We start from the raw sequence: 15,082 nt of genomic DNA, 5'->3' as shown, positions 1-15,082 counted from the left end.
ATAATAATCAAATAATTATATTTATATACATGTACACTTTTTTTTTACATCTATATCTTGTTAAATCAGTTATTTAATATTAAACATTTACTAACCAACCATTAGTTTTGAAGGATTAGTTTTGAAGGACAAGTACTGCTTTTGTTCAATATTCTGTCCCACTTACTGTTTCTTTATAAAACCCCTATGTTCTTTCTTAGTCAAAATTGTCTAAAAAAACCCATTATTTTTTTTCCCGAAACCTAAATTCTAGATTTCTTAGAAAATTAAAGAAAAAGACAAAAAAATTTATGAAAAAAGAGGGTAACCCTTCTGAACCAGAATATATATAAAGAGCATAATTTTCACGTCGCAGGAAAAGCGCAGTGTAGTTATATTACCTTACTAAGATGTCCTTTTGAAGAGTGATCCTTCGTACTTCTTGTGACTTTGTTTCACTTAAGAAATAAAAGTAACATTAATCGTGCGGATTAATTCATCCAGGACTATAAAACCGTGTTGCTTACCTTTAGATCGTAGACAGATCTAGTAAGCGTCAAGTCCATCGGAGAGATCAAGGAATTCAAATGTTATGCGAATTGTGCGTGTAATTTTTGTTTTTTATGTTCATCTTAATGCCCTTTTGTGTTTTAGAAGCTTATGATGTATTTTATGTATATCGTCAACTTTAAATGCAAGGGCTGGTAGGACATACATACCACAATTTACTCTTTTCATTTTGTCTTTTTTCTTCCAATAAAAATTGTTACTAATGATAATTTATTAAATAATGGAGAAAGAGGTAGTAGTCTATCTTAATTTCATTCAACAATGTATTGTGTTGATTTTGTGTCGAATCTTCTAGTTTGGTCTGATCTAGTTTTTTATTATTAGTTATTTCCTACCATTCCTGAACCGACTTACGTATGTTATATGAATCATTCTTCTTGTGTGGCTTTGTATATATTTACTAGGTAACTTTTTTTTTTCTTTTGTTCTATATGCCCTTGTTATTATTTTGTGCTCGCGTATGAAAGGAGTATAAAAAGATATTCTTAGCAAATACCGTTGTGTTACTAAAAAACAATATGAAAGATAATCTTTCATATTGTAGCTCATTCCTTCTGAATCAAAATATATATATATAAGAAATAACACAACTTAAGATTTAATTATTTAAGAAAAGTGGTTAATTATGTGTTTTATGTACCCTTTTTCAATAGTTATTAAGTAGTAACAGCATGTTGAAAAAGAAGTATTTTTAAAATGTATTAAGTACATACTTTTAAAAGTGAGATTTTCACAAGTAGAACAAGTATTAGAGATAATTCCAAAACGAAGAAAATCAACTTACAATAGTATTCATTGTGACAGGAAATTTAACAAAATACAAATTTACCCAAAAGTGTATATATATAATTATGTTTAAATAAATAATTAACAAGGCAGTGACAAAAAGTCATTTGCTGAAGATTCATATGATTAAATATATTCAAAAGTACTATATATCATACCATCTTCAAAGCCCATTGTTTCAAGCTTTGGATCAACTGTATACATCCTTTTTTTTTTGTTTAACTTTTTTCACCCAATTTTCAAAAAATTCTTTTTTTATGTTTGACATTTATTATAGTAAATCTAGAAGGAATTTCTCCTAAAAACTATCCTTTTTTCAACTTAATTTTTTTTTTTTGTTTTTTTAAAGAAGAAGTAATCTGTTGAATAAAAAGAATACTATCAAAAAGATCATACCATCATGATTCGAAAATTCAATTACATTTTTTTGCATTTTGTATTTACATATTTAAAACAAAATAACATGTCTAAAGGGTGCAATTTCTGCATGTTCTTATGCCTTATTTTATTAGTACCATTCTATGGAGAACAATTCGGTTTGGTTTTTTTTTTATTCAAAGACAAAAAACAAAACATAAAAAAAAGAAAGACAACATGGAAATGACAGCGAAAATTTATATGGCCATTCGGATGTCTGGGTGCAAAGAGTTTTATCGTCAAGATTGGAAAACTGAATCGTTTGATCATTTGCAATAATCATATTCATAACAATAACAGCAATAATAATAAAGATGAACATGATTCAATTGAGATTACCTCTCTAGATGGAGAGGATGAAAGGGTGTTTTATCGTTTTTTTTTTTGATCTTTTTATTTTTTTTTTTATAATGACACGTTCAAAATTGTTACATTACTTATTTTTACTGCTTTATTTGCTCTTATAGTCATAGATAAGAAGCTCTAATATCTACATCTACATAAAATAGTAATAATAAAATACAATTAATCACATGAAGAAAAGATGAGGTTAATTACATTTCCTGGACAAGGTACCTCGATTTCTATTCCTGTATTAAAAGCATTGATTAGAAATAAACAAAAGGAATTCAATAAAATTATAGAAAATAATGGACCTAAGACAAATGACTTAATCAATTATATCTTTCGAAACCCTTCAAGTCCTGGTAGTATTGCTGTTTGTTCCAACCTATATTATAAACTATATGAACTTTTAGAACGAGATAATATAAAGAAACGATCACAGGATTATTTGCTATTGGGACATTCGTTAGGTGAATTAACCTGTTTATGCGTGAACAATCTGTTTACATTAAGAGACTTATTCAATATTGCAAATTATAGAAATGAACTAATGGTCAAATCCACTGAAAAATATCTTATAGCACATAAAATGAATCATTCTACAAAATTCGAAATGTGGGCTTTATCTTCGCCAAGGGCAACCAATTTACCTTTGCAGGTACACAATCTATTACAGTCAATAAGATCCATGGCCCCAACTATTGCAATAGCTAACGTCAACAGTATCAAACAATGCGTCGTCACAGGTCTTGTAGACGATTTGGAGAGACTTCGAATCGAGTCTCAAGCAAGGTTCCCGGCATTGAGAATCACAGAATTGACCAATCCAAATAATATCGCATTCCATAATAATAACGTTCTAAGACCTATCCAAGAGCCTTTATACGACTATATTTGGGATATACTGAAACTAAATCATCAAAATACTACTACTGAATTAATGTATCCAATAGTTGGAAATTTAGATGGCCGTATATCGTTACTTGTACATCATGCAATTGAGAGGTTCGTTAGATGCAGTTCAAATACAGTGCAGTTCACATATTGCTATGATACAATAAATTCCTTTGTACCAAGAGAAAGAATTAAAGGTAAAAAAAACATTTCTATATCAATGGGACCAGGAAATGTAATTTACAATTTAGTAAGAAGAAACTGCGATCTTGAATCGTTTGAGTATTCTTCATTAGCAACAATAAATGAGTACCATAATATGATGAATAATCCAAAACAAACAAAAACTTAATCAGGAACAAAAACAAAGAAAAGAAAAGAACAGAAAAAGTATTGGATGGAAGAGAAGAGGAGGAAAAGAGATTATTATGATAGATTAATGTCAAATAATCAAATATAGCTCCGCATCTCTATTTTATTACTCTTTATTTATTTAAAGTTTCTTCGATGTTCTTCCATTACATGTAAATAATTAAAATAAAACTATCATTTATATTTTTTTTTATTTAATTATATATACGTGATTAAATATTTTCTTCTCCCCAATGCATACATACAATATAAAACCATATATACATATTTAGTTGCATATGTGTGTGTATGTGTAAATATATATACGTGCGATTAGATTAAGGAAATACTGGATTAATCGTTATGGTGGGGCTCTTTGGTGGTGTGTTTATAGAAGATAGTGTTTTATCATTATCATCTAACTGCTCACCATCAATATCTGCGTTAGCTGCGGATACTATATTTATAGTCTCATTTATACTATATTTAGAGTTAGAGTTTGAATTCATCTTTGGTAGGGGTTCTCTATAATAATGTAATTTATCATCTTTACTAAATTTTACTAAGGTTGGAGATTCCAACAGACTATTATTTGGTGATAGAGATGGCGACCCTAGAGATAAAGATCCTGTAGTAACCCCAGTCTTTAGCGGATTTGTCTCCAAAGATAGAATAGGTTTCTCCTTTGAATTTTCCTGTGATTCTTTATCAATATTTTTGTTAGCATTGGATTTGATACTATTTATATGTGAAAAGGGATTCGTAGTTTTATCATAAGATGTAAAGTTATCATTCATGGAATCATCAAAAGAACGTGCTCTTGGATTAGATCCAATTAATAATGATTCAGTTAGAAACAACTTCATTGGTTTATCAACGCACTTCCCGTCTTTTAAAAAATCATACGTCTTTGAAGCCGACGTAGAATCATCAAATATAATCACTATTCTTTGCAAAAAGGGTAGCGGTGTGAAATACTGTAATTTAGACCTTAATTCAGGAAATTTTGTTTCAAATAACAAAGTCTCAATAGTCTTTGGCCATTTTTGTGTGAACTTATCCTTTGGAATATCAGTAATTAGAATTTGAGTCTTTGTTTGATCTTGTTGCATTGTGCTATATATTATAATATTTGATTTTCACTATTTTTTTTCTTTCTTTAATATTTGTAGATATATCTGGATAATATTAAAAATAAAAAAGTAGACAATTCTATTTCTTAATAACTTCTGTCAAAGCCTTATACAAAAAAATAAGATAATTATATATGTTCTTTACACTCTTAAGTGCGTGAAATGTCTAATTTGATAATTGAGGGGTTCAAAAGAAATAAATTAAATATTTCAAATCCTTTATTTTTCCACAGCTTTTAAATAATATATATTTTTATTTTATTTTATTTTGTTTTTTTTTTTTTTGGTTTTTTTATTTCTTAGTGAACCTTTTCCTATGGATAAGAAGATATAAGTCGTTTTTATTTAATTATAAGTAAATTGATAGCCTACAAGAGATGAAGAAGGCGGAGGAAGAGGAAGAAGAGAAGGAAAAAAAGAAAGAGGAGGAAACGATCTAGGATGTAGTTGAGTAGTTTCTCCGTTATTAGGAAGTAGTGTCTCTGGTTTTAGACTATATATGCACGTGTCGTGATATCGCAAATGTACCTAAACAAATGAAGGCTGAAAATAATTAATTAGGTAACTATGAGGATAACAATACGATGGTTTTTAGCTTTCTAACACCATTTCAGCCTTGCATTGTATCGTACGTCATCAATGTAACAATATAAAACAAAGCTGCGTTATTAATTACATGACCAAGAAGCTCATCATGTGACAAGGATTTAAATTTGTATCAACTTTCTTTTGCAAGCTACTATATTGGCTTAGCAAAGGATCATCCTTGCTCTCTTCTTTTTTAAACATATTCCCTTTTCTTATTTAGTAAATCGCATTATCACTAATTCTAAGAACTGTACAACTCAGGTTTTCTATGTCTAATAAGACGGAATGTACAAGTACAAGTCTTCCTCCTCTTCTGCTATTGATATTAACTTCCCACTGTCGAGCAATCCAACCAAATATTACACTTGTTCAACAAAGCACAGAATGGACATGTAATAGTTTGAATTAAACTATACCTCCTCTTCCTTCTCTTCCCCCTCCCCAGTTCCCCCTCTTTGTAGGGAAAATACATAACAGCTACCATTATTTTTTTTTTCTTTTCTTTTTTTTTTTTTGTTTTTTTGTTTTTGTTTTTGCTCAAAAATCCATATATATATTTTTACAAGTTGTTATGTCCCTTACAATTGTTGCAATAGAGCGAAGAGATATAATAGTAATGCCATTGTCTCTTAGCTTCTGCGTTCTGCTAAGCCTCGTCATTTTGAAAGCCTCTTTTCGATTACGGTTCATAAACTTAACTTGGCTTTATTGCTTGTATGTGTGTGTGTGTTCCGTTGTCCTCTTTGTGTTGAAATAATAGATTAGAGTCCCTGAAAGAGAAGTCCATTTCAGACATTCCACCAGTCAAATATAACTCTATTGATAGAGGTTCTCTTAATGTCTACCGCCCTCTTTCACTTCTGTTTGTTGTAGAAGGACATTGAGACTCTATTATTCTTCTCTTATAGCTATTGTGATTGTATTACCTTGTCTTTATGATGTTGTAATTGGCCAAAGCTTAATCCTTTATTCTTGTGTATTTCCTTTCAGGAACTTCCATATTGTGGCAACACTTTCCACACGTATACAATGTAATATATATATATATATATATTTCGACTATAAACAGACATGTATCAAATGTTCGTTCAATGGATACTGATAGAAAACGCTATACCATCGTTAACTTTGTTTTTTATGCCTTAGTCCTCCGTCTCTTTGGTGCTGGTTTCTTAGTTGAAGTAGCTTTCTTTTTAGTTGGTTTAACTTTTTGTTTGATTAACTTGTCCTTCTTTAAGTCTAATTCCGTATCATCTTCGTTATCATCATCATCTGGCGTAGCGTTGGATGTGTCTGCATCCACAACATCTTCGAAATCGGGCTGGTTAATAGAACCGCTTGAACTACTTGAACCCCCACCTCCTATACTGGATCCTGTCTTATAAATTACCACAGGATGTGTCATACTGTTATACTTTCTTGTGAAGGAACTTTTCACTGCAGTAGGTATCTTTTTGATTATTAAATCAGTCTTGTCAGGACCAATCATAAAGTCCATCACAACATCCCAATCTTCCTTGGTCAAATAGTAATCATCCATTAATTGGATTACCTCCGCTATACCCTCACTTCCGTCTTTCACCAGTGGACGCAACAATCTACTATATAAAGTGGGTAAATAATTTAATCTGAGACCAACCTTGTCTGTTGAAGTGCTCAATCTGGTATGATATTGCAATTCCTGTAACAACCTGTAATATTTATTAGTCCTGGAATTTTGGCCCAACCAACTTGTAAAATTGATCCTTCCCGCCATATGTCCTGCTACTTTTGAAGAAGGGCGTACAGAAGATAGCACAGCATGTAGTGGCAATAAACTCCACAATTGTTCACTGCTCCGAATCCTTCTTTCTACTAAATCACCTTCTGATATGCTGTCTGCTGCTTCTGCAATCATGTCTAATGGAGATTTGTTCACTGGTAAGTTTCCTGGTTTACAATGAATATAGTTTTCTTGAATCATCAATGGTGTGAAATCCAAATCATCAAAATATAACCCAATCTTGTCATTTAATGTAAATGTATTGGATCCAAGATCGGTATAGATATGCCCGTCCAGCAATTTGTGCGTAATATCAAACGGTTTCAGTGCAACATTCTTTTCCCAGGATTCCGAAATTTCCTTAATATTATCATGTCCAATTGATTTTGTGGTCATTGAGATAGTAGACAATAAATTGATGATTTGTCTAATATCGCCCCTTGTGGTTTGTACCAATTTATCAATAATCGTTGGATCCAGTTTAAACCCTTCCCTAATTGAGATAGTCATCAATCTAGCTTTAATACTATTTGCATCAGGTCTTCTGAATTGGATGTCAAGACATGTTCTATCAAAGGGTCTCATTTTAGGTAAATTACGTTCGTTACATATTAAAATCATTGGTGTGGTAGTCTTACGACAAAATTGAGCTAATTGACCTACACCACCACGATCACCACCACTCATACCATCAACTTCATCCATGATAATAACAAATTTTTTACCGTTGACATCATCAGTATTACTTTTATTTTTAAAATACCCAACAACTGACATATTACCTAAAGCATTTTTTACACCTTCATTTAATAATGATTTAGAACGAACATCGGATGCATTTTGTTCGAGCACATCATAGCCAAACTGTTTAGCTACTAAATGAGCCGCTGTCGTCTTCCCAATCCCTGGTGGACCAGATAGCATAACAGTTCTGTATATACCCGTACCATCTCTCCCAGGGCTCTTGAACCCCATTCTTTTATTTGAATCCCAGTTTTTCAACCAATTCACTAATTTTGTTATCGGACCTTTATTACCACATATTTGTGATATATCAGTTGGTGCATATTTAACAGTCCATAATTTATCTTCGTCTCTAACCATATCTTCTTGTTTAATGGATTTACCAGAGGCTTCTGCTTGTTTGATTCTGGCTTTTTTCAATTTTTCCTCTTTTAACATAGCTTCTACTTCTCTTTTTGTTTTTTCTTCCTCCTCTTTCAATTTTTGTCTTGCCTTCTCTGCTGCAGTCCCGGCTCCGCCCTCTTCTGGCATCCCTGCTATTAGTTGTTTAAAACCTTCTTCATCTATTGCCTTAATCTTTAGTTGTCTAATTTTCTCCACTTTTCTAGGCCCTGCATCGTCACCTAATACTACTACTGATGTCTTGCCAGATATAGATTTCGTGACTCGTGCACCATATTTTTTGGCTAAACTTTCTGCTGCACCTCTTTCAATTGTAGGCAATACACCGGTGAAAACAATCGTTAAACCTAACAGGCAATTTGGTGAACCTTCAGGAAAATCGCTCGGTGTTTCTCCAGTACCCTCCACATCTTGAGTCCCACGCGCTCTAAAATCAAATTTAGCATCTTCTTTGACATGAACGCTATTTAGGTCAAGAGATGGGATTTTAGCTAGCACCTCTTCCGCGGTGAGTTTATGTTTGGAAACATTTGCAGGAACTGTAAAGTTTTCGTCTACTCTAATTGCTTTAGAGGACACATTTTCTTTTTTTATAGAATTGATTGATTGTTCTCTATTCTTTATAGGGACAATAGGTATTGGCTTAAAAACAAAAGGCTGATTTTCTTTTGTTTCAGTGGTTTTATCATGCTGATCATATGTATCTTTAGACACTGAAACTTCTTTATTTTTTTTCCTCTTTGGTGAAGGTGAATCTATGATTATAGTGTCTGGTTCTTTTAATCTTCTCTTTTTGGATTGCAATTCTAAAAGATCTTCATCATCATCATCATCTAGATCGATTATATCATGTTTAGTAGTTGTAGTTGTAGTTGCAGGTACAGTAGCTGCCCTAGCGGGTTTTTTGGTGTTTGATATGGTACTCTTTGAACCTGATTTCCTCCCCTTACCAAAGAAGTCAGTGATATCTACCATTTTGTCATCACACAAATTAATAGGGTATGTTACCTTTCCTCTAGTTATAATACGACAATCCGTATCAATTACTCCAACAGAAAAAAAAATAAAACAAAAAATATATAGAGAGAGTCAAAGTTTCTCTTAAGATGATTATACAGCACAGTGTTAACTATCTGCTTGTAATTGCAAATAATATGAGCTTACATATATGATTATCACATTTCCTTCAATGAGATCACCTTCTAATCCTTTAATGAAATCAAGATTTTCCATTAGAAGTATGTTTTTATTCTCTTTTCAACTGAGAAGTTAAAAAAAGAAAAAGTTTTGATGTCGTTGTGGGTTTTTGATTTTTTTTAATTTTTTTTTCTTTTCTTTTAAATTCACATTTCTTTCATTCATTTTTGATGTAAGATGGCAGGATAAATGGAGGAAGACACATGTAGAAGATATTAAGTGAGCGAGTAAGTGAGTCTGACTATGTGTATGTATGTCTGTTATATGCGTATAACAGAATATCAACCTTCTCTACTGGTCAATGTGCCTTCTCACCTATAATTTAATCATTGGGAAAAAAAAAAGAGTGTTTGGTTGTAAGGTTTAATGAGAAGTTACTAATAGCAGAATGGGTAAAAATAAAAAGAAGGGAAACAAGAAGAAAAACAGCCATGTTCCAACTAACATATCTGCAGAAAATGATAATCCGAAACATAATGACAATGGTATAAATGATGTCTCTTTAGTAGACAAAAAGGTGTCGTCTAATATAGACAATATTGATGAAAAGAATAATGTTGAGGATGCTCCTCAAAATGGAGATGAGAAAGAAGAAAAGGAAGAAGGACAGCAACAAAAGCAAGAAGAACATATACCAATTAAAAATAATACGGATGATAATGATATAAAAGATGTGGATACAAAGCAACAAGGCTCAGAGGAAATAATGAATAATAAAGAGGAAACTGAAGTTCCAGAATCACAATTGAATACAGATCAAAATAATAATTCAAAAGACTCAAATCTCGTATTAGAGTTGGAAAAAGTTAAGAATGAACGTGATGCTTTGGAAAATCAATATAACACATTGTTAAGTAGGATATCCGCAATGAAAAATGTCTTTAGTAAGATGAAAGAATCCCAACACGAGTTAGAAACTGTTCAAGAACAGTTAACTGAATATGAATCGCAAAACACTAAGATGAAAAATAAACTTGCATCTATGACCAAAGATAATGAAGAATTAGTCCATACTATAACTACGCTAAATAAAGAATTGACTACTTTGGAGAATGATTATGAGATCCTCCAGAATAGATGTGATGAATATGAAAATATTATTAGTGAATATGAAACGAAACTAGAAGATCACGACAACAGGAATGATTATCAGATAAAAGAATATGAATCCAAGATAAATCAGTTGAACGATGAGATTGAAGAATTGACAGTAATTGTAGAGAATAATAAACAAGATTCAAGAGATTTAAAAGATGAAAGGGAGGAATTAAAATCTAATCTGGAGATTCTTCAAAAAAGTGAAGGTCAATTAAAGGAGACTCTAAATGAATTAGAAACCACTATTCAAAATAATGAAAATCTATTTAAAGAAGAAATAAAGGAAAAGGATCAACAGATTAAATCCTTACGGATTCAGTTGGATAATAGTATTGAGAATGAAAAAGTATCTTCTCAGCAAATTAAAAATTTACAATATGAGGTAGATAAATCAAAAGAAATAGCAGAATTAAAGGATAAATTCGAAAAGGAGAGTAAAGAACAAGCTTTACAGATTGGCAAATTAAGACACGAAGCTATTATATTGAATGAACATTTAAGAAAAGCATTAGGAATGTTAAAACAGTCTAGTGAATCAGAGACAGTTGATAAAGAATTAATATCTAATTTATTAATTTCATTTGTGTCTATTCCAAGAGCAGACCCTAAGAAATTTGAAGTTTTACAATTGTTATCTAATTTTTTAAATTGGGATGATGATAAGAAACAACAAGCAGGATTAATGAATAACCTTAATAAATCTCAAAAAAGAAATGGCTCTGTCTCTAAAACACAAAGTTTTGTATCTTTATGGACAGAATTCTTGGAAAAGGAAAGTGAGTTGTAAATTATTAAATATCAAACATACATATCTAGAGATTAAACGATACTATTTTATATAGATAGATAGAGAGAGATGTATATGCATGTGTATGTATGTATGTATGTATCACATATATATTCAAACAAAAATAAAAAAAAATCAACAAGGCATACACAGAAGAATAAATCAAAGGGAAAAAAAGTAAAAAAAAAAGAGTGATCTTGAGGATAGACATAGTGATACAACACTTATAAGGATCACTCTTTCGTATAATATTGTTTATACTGTTTTAAAAGGTTGTGTAATGAATATATATACACAAATATACATATATATTCTTATATTTATTGGCTGGAGCAGTTAAGAAGAAGAAAAGAAAAAAAAAGAAAATAAGATGCTAAGAAGAACTCTATTAAATCCTACAAACAAATCTATATTAATTCGATTTAGCAGCACATCCAGTAATGAAGCATACAATGGAGTTCTTACTACTTTAAAGAAGGATTTAAAAGCTGCTCTTGTGAATAAAGATGAGATTAAAAAGAATACTATAAGAAATATGATGGCAGCCTTGAAAAATAAGATTATTGATAGCAAGACTCATACTATCGATACTTTTGAGATATATACAACATATGAAAAGATGATCAATCAAAGAAAGGAGTCAATTGTGGAATATACATCAAATAAAAGAGATGATTTAGTTAAAAAGGAGCAAAAAGAGTTAGAAATTATCAAGGAGTATCAAAAGTTACTTCCTGTAATATCTAAAGATGAGTTACACTCGAAAGTTAAGAATTTGTTAGAATCTTTGAAAAAAGAAGATTCTAACATTCAATTGAAAGATATCTTTAACAGAATTGATTGGAAAGTGTTACCATTAGAGTGGAATGCATCTCCAAATATGGTAAAGAGTAACATTGTGGAACAATTCAAAGAAATGTCTAATAAGACCAAATGAACATATAAATATAGTATTTATCTTATTCGCTCTCTTAAATACTTGTAAATATCAAACTATTATCTACAATAGTATATTAATCAAATATCGTAATTTTTAATATTTCAGACTTTCTTATGCTCCATGTCCTACCTTACTCCTATACATCTATATCTCTCATATCTATCTGTGTATACATACTTATATATGCAAACCCGGCTCTTTTAGAGCAGAGATTGACTAGTTAATTTATTCATTAATTAATTAATTGATTCATTGTTTTGTTTAGTCAACACCACAAGGTCATCTTGAACGGTATTTTTCATCTTTTCCTTTTGCTTTCTTTTGAAAATTGTTCAAAGTTAGTCTGCAATAAAAAGCAATATTGAAATCTACAAGAACAAGAAAAGAAAAAGTATTAGATACAAGTTTCAGTATTGTAATACTCTTTCACTGTCTGGCTTCCATTAGTACCTTCTGACTATTTAATAGGGGGAAAAATGTGTAAAAAACATTACTAATAGATTTGTAAATCAAACTTCGATATACAGGTAAACTTATTTTATAATTACACTAATGGTAGCAGTATGTAACAATTAGTAGGAGTAACAGGGAAATATGTATATTAAATATATACTTTAATACTAACAGAAATTTTGATGTTATTTGATTTATAGGTTAATAGGTATAGTGATTTTAATAATAAGGATTTCTATTAAGCTTATAGATCGATGATTTTACTTATTTATTTATTTGTCTATTTACTTATTTTTTATGATTATTTTTAGACTGTAAAGAGGACGGTACGAGTTAAAACAACACAGCATATTTTACCAGATTTGGATCCGGTGGAAGGATTCCCTATGAGAGAATGGTCGATTGAAATTGTTTTATTAGATAAAGATAATAATGAAATTCCATTATCCATCGTTGACAGAGTAGTGTATCACTTACATCCAACTTTTGCAAACCCAAATAGAAAGTTTACAGAACCACCATTTAAAATTGTGGAGCAAGGATGGGGTGGATTTGCATTAAATATCAGTCTTTTTTTGTTGGATAAAGGTGGTGAAAGAAAGATTACACATGATTTGAACTTTCTTAAAGAGGAATATGAAGTAGACCATATAATTTCGGCACCAATTAATATAAATAAACCAAAATTAATGAAAGAATTGGCCAAAAGTGGCTTAGTACCCTCAGAAGAATCGCTTATGAGTAATAAAAGAAAGGCCTCATCAATGTCATCATCTTCTACATCATCGTCTGGAACTACAGCAACAACAACAAATGCAAGTGTTTCTAATAGCAAGGTTTCTGCTGCCAATGGATCCAGTGAACCTAAGACGAAAAAGAGCAAACCTTCAAGTCAGCCAATGATTAAGGGTTCCATTGACATTGAAAGACTTGCGTTTGGTATGACAAAATTGAAGGATGATGATTTAGTAGAAATCGTCCATATAGTAACCAGTAATACAGCACCAGGAATGAATTTTACTAATAATACTGAAGAAGGGGAGTTTACAATGGATCTCTTTAGTTTACCTGAATCTTTACTACAACTTTTGTGGGATTATGTTAAAACACACGCAGAAAAGAAAGATGATAAGGACTCAAAGGATTCGAAAGATAAAGATAGTGAAAAAGAGAAAGAGAAAGAAATTATTTAAGAAAAAGAAAAATAGAGATATTTTTATACAGTTTTATAAATACAAACATATATATTCAAATATATGTATATATAATTGATACTCTATATATCTTTTTTTCTTCACAATTTTATCAAATCTTTTTAACCTAGTTAAAAATAATGAAGGAAAATTAAGAAATTAATAAGAAGATCAAGAAAAAGAGAAAAAAAATATAGAACGCTATATATTGTTTGTGTAATATGTATTCACTCTTGAATTTTGCTCTTTAAATACAGAAGGAGAAGAACATGAATAAGATTCGAACTATTGCATACCATTGTGTTGTAAAATTATAGAAACCCATGAATTGTATTGCATGTTTATTAACACCATGGGACTTGAGATTGTCATAAGAGTGAAAACTCAGCAAATTGTAGTTGAGGAGAGTGAGGACGAGAATGAACTTCCATTAAGAAAATGGATGATTACTATTTGCATGTTAAATAAAGATGGTGAAGAAGTCCCTGCAGATATTATTGCACATTGTATTTATCATTTACACAAGACATTTGAAAATCCAGTACAAAAATATACTGAACCGCCGTTTACTATTATTGAAGAAGGATGGGGAGAATTCAGTATAAAGATCATATGTAAACTTATTGCAAAATCTGGAAAATTTACCATTTATCATGATTTATTGTTTCAGGACAATGCTTATGCAGTTGACTACTCAGTTCAGGTTCCTCTGAATATTGGTAAACTGAGAGCTGTTTTACAGAAAAACTTTACCCTACCTGAGAATCCTATGGAGGGTTTGACAAAAAGTAATAGACCTAGGTTAAGTTGGGGAAAAGTCCTCCCTACATTTGACGAAGATATGATTACAGAATTCACGCAGATTATTCTTAATGACCCATCCGTCAAAGCTGAAATCGATAGACATGATCGAACTGAAAAGGTATATCTGTATTTTGGACAATTTCCAAATGAGTTGTTGGAAAAATTGGTAGAATATACTAATACTGTAAAGAAGAAAAATAAAGAGTTAAAATTACACGAAGGTGAGTCTCTTGCTGAGAAAGATGAATTGATGGAAAATCAGCTGGAAGGATTGATTTAATCAAAAAATGGAATATTTTGACATTGTCAATGGTTTCATGAAAACAATATCATCAAAACGAAGAAATATGTATATAAGTTAAGACAATATATTAATATTTCAAAAATTGTTCAATTATTAATAAAAAGTAAAGTAAAGATTAAAATTTCCCCCTGTGAGTTTGAATTATGTATATATATATTCTTTAAAAAGTTATGTTTTATCTTTTTTTAAAATGGTTCAGCAGCATACGATACTGAAAGCTATTTTTTATATTATTTCTACAAGCATTCGATTGTTTTCGGAAAAACAGCAATTTAAATGGTCTTGGGTATATACAAAAATGGAATATTCATTAATCATATATATTTAGAGTTATT

At 30.7% G+C, this 15,082-nt stretch overlaps 7 protein-coding genes across 7 annotated transcripts; 5 read left to right on the top strand and 2 right to left on the bottom strand.

Annotated features, from left to right (window-relative positions):
* Positions 1-2,296: 2,296 nt before the first annotated feature.
* Positions 2,297-3,343, top strand: MCT1 ([acyl-carrier-protein] S-malonyltransferase; the record flags this gene model as incomplete). Its single annotated transcript, XM_064858222.1, has 1 exon — positions 2,297-3,343. One exon carries the CDS (start codon positions 2,297-2,299, stop codon positions 3,341-3,343), a length of 1,047 nt encoding a protein of 348 aa, XP_064714929.1.
* A 337-nt stretch (positions 3,344-3,680) lies between these two features.
* On the bottom strand, positions 3,681-4,454 carry RCN2 (Rcn2p; the record flags this gene model as incomplete). Its single annotated transcript, XM_064858221.1, has 1 exon — positions 3,681-4,454. The coding sequence occupies one exon, from the start codon at positions 4,452-4,454 to the stop codon at positions 3,681-3,683; it is 774 nt and encodes a 257-aa protein (XP_064714928.1).
* Positions 4,455-6,198: 1,744 nt separating this feature from the next.
* RFC1 (replication factor C subunit 1) lies at positions 6,199-8,946 on the bottom strand (the record flags this gene model as incomplete). The annotated part of the gene is made up of 1 exon (XM_064858220.1): positions 6,199-8,946. The coding sequence occupies one exon, from the start codon at positions 8,944-8,946 to the stop codon at positions 6,199-6,201; it is 2,748 nt and encodes a 915-aa protein (XP_064714927.1).
* A 610-nt stretch (positions 8,947-9,556) lies between these two features.
* RUD3 (Rud3p) lies at positions 9,557-11,053 on the top strand (the record flags this gene model as incomplete). The annotated part of the gene is made up of 1 exon (XM_064858219.1): positions 9,557-11,053. One exon carries the CDS (start codon positions 9,557-9,559, stop codon positions 11,051-11,053), a length of 1,497 nt encoding a protein of 498 aa, XP_064714926.1.
* A 370-nt stretch (positions 11,054-11,423) lies between these two features.
* Positions 11,424-11,990, top strand: AIM41 (Aim41p; the record flags this gene model as incomplete). Its single annotated transcript, XM_064858218.1, has 1 exon — positions 11,424-11,990. The coding sequence occupies one exon, from the start codon at positions 11,424-11,426 to the stop codon at positions 11,988-11,990; it is 567 nt and encodes a 188-aa protein (XP_064714925.1).
* Positions 11,991-12,832: 842 nt separating this feature from the next.
* PWA37_001597 (uncharacterized protein) lies at positions 12,833-13,639 on the top strand (the record flags this gene model as incomplete). Its single annotated transcript, XM_064858217.1, has 1 exon — positions 12,833-13,639. One exon carries the CDS (start codon positions 12,833-12,835, stop codon positions 13,637-13,639), a length of 807 nt encoding a protein of 268 aa, XP_064714924.1.
* A 337-nt stretch (positions 13,640-13,976) lies between these two features.
* On the top strand, positions 13,977-14,723 carry SAS5 (Sas5p; the record flags this gene model as incomplete). Its single annotated transcript, XM_064858216.1, has 1 exon — positions 13,977-14,723. One exon carries the CDS (start codon positions 13,977-13,979, stop codon positions 14,721-14,723), a length of 747 nt encoding a protein of 248 aa, XP_064714923.1.
* Between the last annotated feature and the right edge of the window lie 359 nt (positions 14,724-15,082).

Source organism: Arxiozyma heterogenica, assembly GCF_036370985.1.
Source record: "Arxiozyma heterogenica strain weizmannii chromosome Unknown scaffold_17, whole genome shotgun sequence".
In the NCBI taxonomy this organism is placed as follows: Eukaryota; Fungi; Ascomycota; class Saccharomycetes; order Saccharomycetales; family Saccharomycetaceae; genus Arxiozyma; species Arxiozyma heterogenica.
Note: the sequence above shows the minus strand (reverse complement) of the source record. Positions and strands in the feature narration are given on the sequence as shown.